General features: G+C 50.3%; 1 protein-coding gene across 2 annotated transcripts in view; it reads right to left on the bottom strand.

Annotated features, from left to right (window-relative positions):
- Window positions 1-6,845: 6,845 nt before the first annotated feature.
- CRTC1 (CREB regulated transcription coactivator 1) overlaps window positions 6,846-11,818 on the bottom strand; it is a gene marked incomplete at both ends in the record, with an annotated part of 39,582 nt that continues 34,609 nt past the window's right edge. For both annotated transcript variants that reach the window (XM_080634079.1, XM_080634080.1), the window contains 3 exons: window positions 6,846-7,057; window positions 7,785-7,965; window positions 8,790-8,876. In XM_080634079.1, the coding sequence (XP_080490205.1) occupies window positions 6,846-7,057; window positions 7,785-7,965; window positions 8,790-8,876 (480 nt within the window). The remainder of the gene's footprint in view (window positions 7,058-7,784; window positions 7,966-8,789; window positions 8,877-11,818) is intronic.

The following is an 11,818-nucleotide window of genomic DNA, read 5'->3' as shown; positions in this document are numbered from 1 at the left end:
GGGATGAACCCACGCAGGCCTTGCACTCACCTCCCTGTCCCCAGGGGAGCAGCAAACCCGGCTCTGAGACCCCCCCAGCGAGCGAGCGGCTCTGCTCTGGGAAAGCCCGGCTGGGCCGGGAGGGTTCCCAGCTCCACAGTGGGAGAAGCGGGATCCCAACGGGCTCCATGCAGGACCAGAGCCCCGGGAGCCTCCACGGCCTCGCACTCCTGAGACTTCTCCAGCCCAGGCACCAACTGCTGCGGCTCTGCCTCCTCCTCCCTTTGTGAAGTGCTCATACGAGGCTCAAATCCAGCTTCCACTGGAGGAACGTGAATTCCAGGACAAGAGTGGGGAGGGCTGAGGGCGGCTGCTGCATCCTCAGTTCTGGTTATCCCAATGGATATTGAAGGATTCCCTAAAGTCTACGGAAGGTGGGAGGCGAGATCAGGGTGAGATCGGAGCCCCCCAAGGTCCTGGGGTTCAGAAAACACCAAGCAGAAGCAGGATCCAACACTGAGACAGAAACTGTTCAACACCCGCTGGTGCCAGCACAGCTTCACCTGACCCATCCCGCACACACCGAAACAAAGACCTGAGCCAACCCACACCAAACCCCAGCTCAGACCGACAAAAGCCGCGTGACCACGGATGTGCCGCTTCCATCAGAGCCAGGGCGCGTCCATCCACGTTCCCTGCATTAACCTGGATCAAGTTCCTCCTGGGAGGTTCCTGCCTCCAAAGGTAGCCCAGGGTTTCTGCTGCAGGTAAAGCAAAACCCAAGCTCAGGTCCAGACTAACCCAAAAGCTGCTGTTGTTATTAACTGAGGAGGAGGAACCCTTACCCCAGCTCAAAGCGCCGTCCCTTCTGCACACCGAGCTGTCAGGCTGATGGGAAAGGGGTGACTCCTGCTCCCACTGAGCAGAGCGACAGCTCAACTTCCTATTTGTGCCTTTGAGCTCAAGCAAACGAGAGTGGAACCAGCAACAACTCAAACACCAGCACGGCCACGCTCCAGAACAAGCCACGTTAATGTGTGCCTGTAGATTCCCGCTTCCTAAAACCTGGAGAGAGGAGGACGTCAGGAAAACGTGGCTGCTCCTTCATTGTGCCCCCGCAGGGCTCCACAACTACTGTCATTAGATCATCGCTCCTGCCTGTGCACACCAGCAGCCACCGCAGGGAAACACTGCAAAGGCAGATGAAATGAAGGATGTGGCTCCTGCCACGTGGGTTTTCTGTCCCAAATTGCATCACCCTAAAGCTGGACCAAGGAGTGAACTGAAGCACAATCAACAGAACAAGACCCTCATGCCCAGCAAACACCAACACCGAGCACCGCAAGCCTCCAGCAAGCAGGTAACGTACAGCAGATACTCAACGCACAGCGTGTGCTCCATGCTCCTGTCGCTCTGAAGGGCAATGTGTAAAGTGAAAAGAACCAAGATAAAGCAAACCAAACGCTGTTCAGGCATCTCCCTGCCTCCTATTCAGTTACAAGGCAAGAACCTTGAAGCAAGAGGTCAAGCTGGTTTGGAGACAGCCAGGGTCAGGATGAGTAGGGAAAAGCTGCCACCACAACAGCACCACCTCCTCCAGCCTCCCGCCGCCATGCGGACCCTCAGACCACGCTGATGCGCAAAGCTCCTCACCCACCCTGCTCCCAAAAACGCCTTCAAAACTGAGCAGTGACGGAGCTGCGGCTGCTCCAGGGATGCAAACCACTGGGGACAACCGGGAGCCCCAGGCTGGGGACACGTCCCTGCCTCACTGGCCTGGCTGCATCTGCAAAGCAAACGAGGGCAGGCCCCTGCTCCTGCCCTGTTCTCTTTGGTCTCGTTACCTGTGCTCAGACAGAACTAAAAGCCTGGAGCAGCTCCAGAGCAGTGGCATCTACAGAACATGAGCGCTGCCCAGCTCAGGCAACGTCAGAAGCACGGAGTCATGGAAGAGTTTGAGTTTAGATCCTGTGAGAAGAGCCCCGCGGAGCTGGGCCGAGGGACAACGCTCCCCAGGGTCTCCAGAAGAACTCCGGGCACGGACGGACGGACGGGCGGGGAGGCTCAGACGCCGGTCTCCAACCTCGCTATGCAGTTACCAGCATCGCCTCGTCACCCGAGACTCAAATCCCTCCTCACCCCTTGCTACGCGGAGCTGCTCCACCACACAGCCGCCCTTCCTCGCTGTACACATCCTCTACGCTACGGAGCTGCTTCCCTCGATGCTTTCTACCACGCAGTCAAGCCACTGAAGAAAACAGTCAACGTTATTTTACCCCTTTAGGCCTTTATTTTGATAAAATTGGTCAAGCCCACATAAGGCGAGATAACACCACAGTCAAAACCACCCCCCGCCCCCCCCTAGTAAAATAAATAACACAAATGAGTACGTAATGTAGTGTTTTGGTTTGCAGTATAGAAATTCCACACAATGATTCTGTTTAAAAAGGTAAAAATGATTTATAATACACAGTTAGAATGTCATGGTGCCCGCATAGAAAACCGACATGCAATCCATGCCTACACTGCGCCGTAGAAAGAAGATGCAACTGAAAATACAAAGAACAGGAACAACTACAAATTGATTCTGTCTTTTTTTAAAGGGCTTTTGTGGGGTTTTTTTTACAAAGGACACAGAACAAACGCTACCTGCGCTTTCACATTGCCATCACAGTGACGGGGGGGCCGCTCGGCAGAGGAATAAACGCTGTTGGAATCCCGACGGGACGGGAGCTTCCCACTTCCTTCATGCACAGAGGGGGTTTCCAGGGGCAGCGTCGTGCTCATACCAGGATGGACCTCCAGCCTCAAGAGGTGTTTCTACAGAAATCCAAGCTTATAACAAACAAGCACAGTCCAGAGCTTGGTTTTGAGGGAAGTTTAAAGGATTCTCTACGTTTTGGGATGCTGATTTTAGGCAAACTCGGAGGGCAGCTCCCTCTCTAGCTGCAGGTTCACCCACGAGCACCGTTCTGGCTTCACCCCCGGGCCTCAGGCACACTTCTTTTTATTTAAAGAAACAAAAATCAATTCCATTCAAACTCAGGTCATAAAATGTACAAAGAACGAACAATTTCTTCTTCCTGGAAAGCTTTTCCCCTCTTGAAAAGGAAACCCCCACCTCTGTGTGCAGGGGCTGCAGGGCTGGCGGTCGCTGCCATGCAGGAGCCATAGCGAGCCAGCGCCAAGCGCGGCACAACCGTATGTACAAGGGCAGAGCCCCCTGCAAGCAGCACAAGCTCGGCTTTCCACTTGGGAATCACAGTATTTGATGCACTGAAGGTTTATTCCTGTTATTTCCCCATTGTATTGGCAAATGCAACAGTCTAGCTTGGGAGCTTTGTAATATATATTTCTATCTATAGCTATAAAAACACGTGTTGGGAGGGGGCAGGGTTCACTCAGCAGGTAAGTTTGGGCAGTAACCCTTTGAGACACCAGACAGCTTCAACATCACTTAACTCAAAAAGTTATAAATACTACTCCTTTTTATATATATCTATTTCTTTTTTGCTAAGTGAGCTTTCTGTTTCTGCTCTCCTCTGTCCCGGGACGGGAAGGGGCAGCCGCTCCCGACGGCTCCACCTGCACAATGAAAATGGAACCAGAGCTATTGAGTTTTCCAAATCAAATCAGATTACTTGTTCCAAAAGCACTGGGATCCGCTCCAGGCTTCCACAGCCACAAGGTGCCCCAGCCTCATAGATCAGGTTTGCTTTAAAACCAGCCTTGTGTGGACACACATTGAAAAATGGACATTTTAATGGGAGAGGGAGAGAAAATCTCCTCTCCAAGTGCAGCTCCTCCACGCCGCCGCCTGGAACCCGGCTTCTGGGGAGGCAAAACCCAAGAGGTGTTGAAGTAACTGTGCCGGTTCTCAAAGGGTTGGTCCTAGGAGCAGCCTGTGCCTGCTCCGAGGTGGAGCACACTTCCCATGGCTCAGCCCGTCCCGCTCCTGGCGCCCTTCGCCCCGCGCGGCAGGAGCAAAACCTGGATTTCTCTCAACTCGATGGTCCCTAATTTCGACAGTTGCATCCAGACGTGTTAGTTTTTAAATTAAGGCCATTTTAAATGTCTACTTACAAGTCTAATAAACAAGATCTCTTATGTACACGCGTAGTTTACAAACCAATGAGAAGGTAGCATTTAGCAACAGCTCCCTGTAAAAGTCTCCAGTGAGGAATCTCGCCTCCTACTCGGATGCTTCATTCTGAAGTGACTCTGGGTTTCAAAATAAAAACACAAACAGATCACGAACGAGAATTTCCATGCAGGAGAGTCATTGGAACGCGAGCGCGCCGCGGGAATGCCGCCGGGGAGCGACGGGAGCTGCGGGAAGCGGATCCAACTCACGTTGCACTTCCGGCTGCTCCACAGCCGAGGACTCTGAGTCACCCGTGCCCCAATTATCCCGGTCTTTTAGGGGATCCTCCTGTTCAAAGCTACCTTTTTGTTTCTCCTCCTTAAATTAAGAAAGCACTAGCAATCTGAAATAAGCAGACACCAGGAGTTAACATGTACTACCGGGCTTAAATCCTGACATAACAACCCCAAACGTTTCCAACAGGGATGCAGGAAAACCTTCCAGTTGGGTGGGAAGGAACGGAAGAGACACACGTAAGGAAAGAGCTTGAGAGAAAAAAACCCATCTTTTTTTAGTGCAAATGGTCAACTAATGGCACGGACATGAGCAAACACGTACCCAGGTTAGACCCCGACAGCGCCTCTGCTCAGAGCCTTTGCCCGGCGCTCAGGTCAGTGTCCCACCCCTTTCTGGAAGCACACAGAAACCCAATATAACCCATTAGGAGCAGCCCAGCTCCTCGGCAGACCTTCACCACTGCTCACTGCCAACAGCGAGGAGACCCCTGCTCGAGGGGAAGGGCACGGGCGGGATTGCTGAGGGGATGGGTCTTGCTCACAAGAACAAACGGACACGGCTTTGGACCAAAAAGCAAATCCAGCTGCTGCAGAGCCCGAGCGGGTGCGGAACTCCCGCAGCAGGGGGGAGCTAACAGCCCGCAGCTCGTCTGGAGAGGGAAACGCATCCGGCCCTTCTCTTTGGGTGCATGTAACCCAAACTGCCGAGGGTGTTGGCCCCTCCTGTGCGGGAGTGCCGTGCTCTAGCAGGTATCCCCTCAGCTCATGGGCAGGGTGTTAGACACCATGTGAGCTTTAATTTGTTAGTTAGACTCAAAGCAACACTAATCCCTCACTTTTGTCAAGAGGAGGGCCCTGTGCCTACAGATTCTGGCATTGCACAGGTCACAGTATAACCAAGCCAATGCTTGCACAGGCCCCTGGCAATCAGCGTTGAGCCCACTGGACTCCTTTGAGTCTTTAAAGGTGTTTTTCCAATTGGGAACAAGACCTGGGACTCGCCATCAATTCACCCCCCCCACCAAGGTGACACCCCTGCTGCAGCGCCCAGGGGTGGGTTGGGGCTGGAGTTTTTACTCTGTCATCACGCTGCAGCCCAGAGGATGAACAAGGACTAACAGAAATAATCTGTTATGAACTCAACAGACTCTCCACCTGCTCGAGGACACAGTACTGCAGAGCAAGCCAGCTCTTCCCCAGGGTGAGAGAAGGAATAGCGAGCTTCCTGCCACCCTGTTTTGACTATACAAAAGGAAAACATCCAGACTTGCCATAGGCTTCCTTACTTCTGCTCAACGTCGGTTTAAAATTCCAGTTAGTTAAAAATACCTATATATATAATATATATAATATATTTCTGGAATAAAAACACAAAAAGATGGACTGTACAAGGATGCTGTAGAGTGCTTCAGTTGGCTGTATGTAGTTTAGCTACTTTCCTACTATCCAAATACTTAAATAAAACAAAACAAAACAAAAAGATCATAAATAATGGTAACAGAATAAGTAATGAATGAGAATAAAAAATAAACCGTAAGAAATAGTCATGATTTGAGCCAGGCATTGCTACAGAAATGCCCTTCCTGTTGCCCAGGAATCTCTCACAAAGTAACGTTAGGAACATGCTCTGCAAGTTAGTCTCCTAGATTCTTTTAGCTGCTTTAAAATGTTCTGATCCTTCCTCCATGCTAATCAAGTAATGAATAATAGTACTTTTGTGTGTGCTCAGAAATGCTCCTTATATATGCATACATATATATAAATATATATATTACATATATATTAAAAACAAAAAAAGCTTTGAAAATAGTGTTGACAGTTGCCTGCTGAGTGGCAAACGGCCGTGGGGCTGCCAGGCTCGTTTCTGCTTGGGGCATGAGGAGAGGAGGAGGGTGACAGCCAGGGACCAACCTGCACCCGCGGGTGCCCTGGCCACGAGGGGAGAAGCGTTTCACTCAACCAAGCGGGTGGCACGAAGCGGAGCCAAACCTCTCCCCGCAGCTCCCCCGGCCCCTCGCAGAGGGTGGCAACACAGGATCAGTGTGGGGAGAGGGAGGGGGCACACAGCGGCGCTTCTCCCCCTCCCAACAGCTTGGTACGTTAGAAGGAATCACTTTACCCCTGGCTCTGAGCCTTCCTCGCCTGCCCCCAACTGCCTCTTTTCTAGTGCAAAGGATAAATGGACAACATAACGCTGGAGCTTCGGTGGGGGAAAGGGGGGGGGGCTCTGGAGAGGAAACTGCTGATGGAAACTCCTTACTCATTCACAGCAATGAGCGGGTAAGGGGTGAAATACGGCGCGACAGGGAGTAGGGGTCTGCAGCGCTGCAAGCTTAGAACGACAAGCTTTACTCATTGTACATGTTGTACAGGACAGAGCTGCTGCTCTCAGCAGCTCCTGTTCCCACACGACTGACCCGCTGGCCTCTCCAGTTCGGCTGGGCTCCAGGAACAAGCGTCATTCCCACGCTCCTGGTGTCCGCGCTTCACAGCCGGTCCATCCTGAACGTGTCCTCTGTGGCGGGGTCGGTGAGGACCATGTCTGGGTCGTTCAGCATGTGCAGTCCATCCAAGGTTAAAGGGTCAATTTTGAGTTCATCCAGAGGGAACTGGGAATCCGTGTCAAAGCTGACGTCTCCCACTCCTGCCAATGAGCTGGTCAGTTCTTTTGATAAGCTGGGAGGGGATTCTCCTGTCACTGCAGGGAAGAGGAAGAGAAAGGTGTTAGCAGGACTCAGCAAATACACACTGGCCAGGCAGAGGAGTCACAAAGCAGCTTGCAGCAATTCTGGAGTAATGTATCAAACTTAAGGCTGCATTTAAGCCCAGAAACAGCTCTCCCCACTGCCAGCCAGATGAAGCACAGATTGGTCAGAGCAGCTCAGAACCCCTGTAACTACTTAACACGAAGCCAAATCCTTGTACATCTATTTGGGGGCCACAACACGGTGTCACTTGAGTCTCCTTCCTCCCCCTGAGGTTTAAGAGGAATAACCTTAACTGACATGATTCTAATCAGCAAGAGGCTGCAATCTGGGCTGCAGCGCCGTTTTCTCAGTGGGCTGTGCAGAAACTGTTTCCAAACGTCCAACGGTGACCAGATCCGCTCCCATATGGGCCACTGACAAACCCTCCACTGGCGCGTGGCCGGAGCAGCACAGGGAGAAGTTTGGCTTTCCCAGCTTCTCCCTCACTGTGGCGGAGGAGCAAGTAAATTCAGAGGCAGGGAATGTCTGCAGGACAAGAACCCCTGATTTCAGGGATCAAACATGAGCCACCTGGCACTCGGGGGATAGCCAGACCGGTAACACAAAGTGAAACAACCTTCACAGGCACCAACACCCTTTTGCTTTCTTGGCTTGAAGCAAGAAGAGGAGCACCAGCACTGGGTGGTTTAGATGTCAGTAAGGCTGTGATTTCCTTGCCTGTAAGAATGATGTTGGGGATGTTTCCATGGCTGGAGTAATTGAGCTGCTGCGAGTCCTGCAGGCTGCCGTGGCTGCCGGTGAGCCCCATCATAGCTGCTTGGGAGTAGTTGAGAGTGGAGCAGGGGCTGTACAGGCTGTTGGAACTAATGGCGTTTTCGATCATATTAAACTGTTCAAGCTGAAGACCAAGGTACAATGGAATTATTACTTGTAACCAGCAAGAAATACAACAAAACAACATACAAAGCTCAAGAAAGGGAAGTAACATTGAAAGAGGCAGGCAAACAAATTCATCTTTAGGTTTCCTTCATCAAAATATGGTCTATTGTCACTGAACTTTCCAGAGTCGTTTACTGCCAAATTCAGAGTGCAAGGGAATGAGGAGAGGGTGGATGCAAAACCAAAACTGTTGCTTTTGCTATCAGAAGAACAAAAGAAAAGATAGCTTGAAAACAAAGGAAAAAACCCAGAATTCATGCTCCTAACTCAGGTATCTGCCCATCAAGTGCTGCCTCTCAGAGGCCAATTTGTTTCTTCCTGCTAATAGATTTCAGAGTTGAATGAATCAAGGCACTGGTCAACCAAATGACTGGAGGCATCAGGCTGTGTGCTCTGTTTTGGCACCAGGCACGAGCTGCTTGCCAAATTCAGAAGTAAATATTGTTACCACCTACGAGTGAATCCTTCCCAAATGCAACTATGGCCAAAAACATGGGTATTTTTCAGGTTTATTTTCATTATTTTTAATCCAATAAACTCGGCAGAAAACCCTTAAAAAACATCTGCTATGATGGTGAAGAGGGACGAGGGGGAGGAAAGAGTGTGGGGAGGAAAAGAATGCAACAGAAGGAAAGAAATCCCTGAGTATCGCAAACTAAAAGGAACGGAAGTAAAACTCTATGGCCAAAATGGGATCTCAGAAAAGAATCAGAAGTTGATCTATATTTATTTTAAGTGAAAGTGGCCGAAATATAGCTGAAAATCCGAGATGAATTTGCTCACCTGGTGGGATAGGGCATTAGCCTGCCTAGCTGTCATCTGCTGATCATAATAGGAGTCACCAAATACACTCCCCAGAATGGAAGAATGCTGAAAACAAAACAGAGTCTTTATGGTGCAAAACTCTCACAAACAGGCGTCCCCCATGGCGTGGCTCGAGCCGTCCGACCGGTTCTGCTCCAAGTCAGCCAGCAGCACCCTGTGTTGTTGTAACCACCACTGCCCAGCAGCCCTGGAACAGTCAGAGGTGCCCTCTGACACACAAACCCTTCTGTGTCACACTTGGTAAAGCACAAAGATACAGTCAAGGAAACCAAACAAACTTCCTCACGGAGGACACAGAACACAGAAAACTTTGGGTTTATGGAAACAGACGAGTGTGCCAACACGAGGAATTGAAAACATCACTCTAACGTCAGCTTTCGTGGGAATTTCTGGCTTTTTGGGTGCAAGACAAACTCCACACAGAATTCAAGTACACGTTGGAACACAGTGTGAAGCCAAGCTGCTCCCCAGCTCGCTGCCTCTTCAGTAGCCTCACGCTCACAGCTTCACCAAGGAGACAACGTGCCAAACCTGAGCAGTCACTTTAAAGTCACTGCACTCCAGATGCAGTCAGAGGCGTGAAGGAGAAATCCCAATGAAGGATGTTGTCAGCAGAGGGAAGGCTGGGATCTTGGGAGGAATTCCTCAGCATTGCTAATTTGACTGTCCCCTCTAGCACTACGAGCATCTATCAGTTATTCTCCATCACAGAATCCCAGCCTGGTTTGGGTTGGAAGGGACCTTAAAGCTCCTCCAGCTCCAACCCCTGCCACGGGCAGGGACCCCTTCCACTGGAGCAGCTTGCTCCAAGCCCCTGTGTCCAGCCTGGCCTTGAACACTGCCAGGGATGGGGCAGCCACAGCTTCTCTGGGCACCCTGGGCCAGCGCCTCAGCACCCTCACAGGGAAGAGCTTCTTCCTTCTATCTGTCTTGAACTTCCCCTGTTTCAGTTTGAACCCATCACCCCTTGTCCTATCACTACAGTCCCTGATGAAGGTCCCTCTCCAGCATCCTTGTAGGCCCCAATCACGAAGAGAGCCCTTCTTACTTAGAGCTTACTGATGAAGAGCATCTATAAAAGGTAGTGTCTGAAAAAGACCATTTGCATGGAGAGTTTGTATCTATCTTGAAAAAATAAAATCAACCCCTTGCACAGCATCTTCCAGCTGCTTTAGCTACATGGGAAGAGAAAGGCTCCAAACTTTCTCCTTAAAAACCTAAGCAGCCTAGGAAATTAAGCAAAAGCCTAGGAAATATCAGAACAGCCAGACCAGCCACCACAGTTAAAGCTGAATGCAGCCAAAGCTACCCAAAACCCCACTGGACAATGCCCACAACAGTGGACATGTAAATTTGAGCCAACATCCCACCTGAAACCTCCTCCCTCCTCCATCAGCAGCGTGTCTCAGTGCAGCAGATTTGCAGGTTGCATGCAAGGAAAAAGATGGAATAAAATCCCCGAGTTCTTCACAACCTTGTTGTGAGTCTCAGGAAAGGAGCAACAATACCTTCTTTCAAAGCAAACCAACCCACCAGAAGAGGGGAAACATGAGCCTTACAGACCTCCATGGTGCTGCAGTTCCCAGTTAGCCACTGGCAAAGCCAGAAACAGCAGCAGACAACTGCCTCCAAGTCTCCATCAGAGCTCATTGGCAGCTTCTCACTAAGAAATGGTTTAACTATGTGAAGCCAGCTCATCCTTAAGACTGGTTAAAGCCAAGAATAGGGTTTTATGGACAAAAATAAGCTTTTGATTGCCTTTCCCGTGCATTTGTGATCTGTCACAGCTGTGAGCACAGAACAACGACGGTGTCTTTGCAGCTTTACACCCCGCTCCATGCCCTCCTTAGAAGCAGGTAAAAATGGAAAATGGTTCTAACTGGGACCAGCCTTCCAGTTTCCCACCTGGTCCTCAAAGCTGCAGTGGCTGCTCTATCCCTTGTGTGAGACAGGGCTACCAGGAGGTTACAAACATCACAAGCAGGAGCCACTTTAGAGCTCATGAGGGAAAATGTAAAGCATTACTTACATTAACAAAACAAAGAACCACACTGAACCACAGAGTGGTCTGTATCGGAAAGAACCTTAAAGCTCCTCCAGCTTCAACCCCTGCAACGGGCAGGAGCACCTTCCACTAGAGCAGCTTGCTCCAAGCCCCTGTGTTCAACCTGGCCTTGAGCACTGCCAGGGATGGGGCAGCCACAGCTTCCTTGCTGTGATCAGCTGTTCAAACTCTCCATCTGCTACATGTGCTCCTGCCTTCCAAAGAAAATGGAGTCAGAGCCTGGGGCAACCTCAAGATGAGGACGAGCCAAGCGGAACTCTGTCATGGGAAAACCATCCCTATCTCACGTGGCAGATGTGGCTCCAGAGCTGTGTCTTGCTTTATAACAAATTCCTAATCAATGTGTGCTTTGGGATGTCACGTACTCAACATGAACCAAAGCCAGTTTGGACCAGCACTAGAAATACAATTCTGGTCAAGAGCTCCAAAGAGGATCGAGGGGTTTTATTTCTCCCTGCACTCCACTGAGCATCATGCCCAAACTAAAAAGTCTGAAAAATAATAAACAGGAGACCAAAATCTCTTTGTGCAAGTCCACGTTAGCAGCTCCTACCAAAACACTCAAGCTCTGGTTCACTCCCCAGCTCTGAAGTACAGCGGGTATTACATCTGCAAGCACTAAACCTCCCAGAGGAAATCAACTGGAAATGTCATTACTTCAACACTTCGGAGTCCCGGCATAATTTATCGACAACCCTGTGAAAAACATCTTGCTACCACCAGCTCCTCCAGACACGCTGGGTGAGGTCTGTTTTGTCAACAGTACATCTTCTTGGGTTAATGATGTGGTGACTGCAAGGGAAAGAAACAAAGCCCCAATCGCAAACCCCCTATTAATCTAAAAATACATACCATAATATCCAGTATGCAGCCATCCTCCTAAACAAAGCAGATTCCAGCTAATTGGAACAGTCTGCTAGGT

The sequence above is a fragment of the Psittacula echo genome, assembly GCF_963264785.1.
Source record: "Psittacula echo genome assembly, chromosome: 24".
NCBI lineage: Eukaryota > Metazoa > Chordata > Aves > Psittaciformes > Psittacidae > Psittacula > Psittacula echo.
This window is presented reverse-complemented; position numbering and strand designations above follow the sequence as displayed.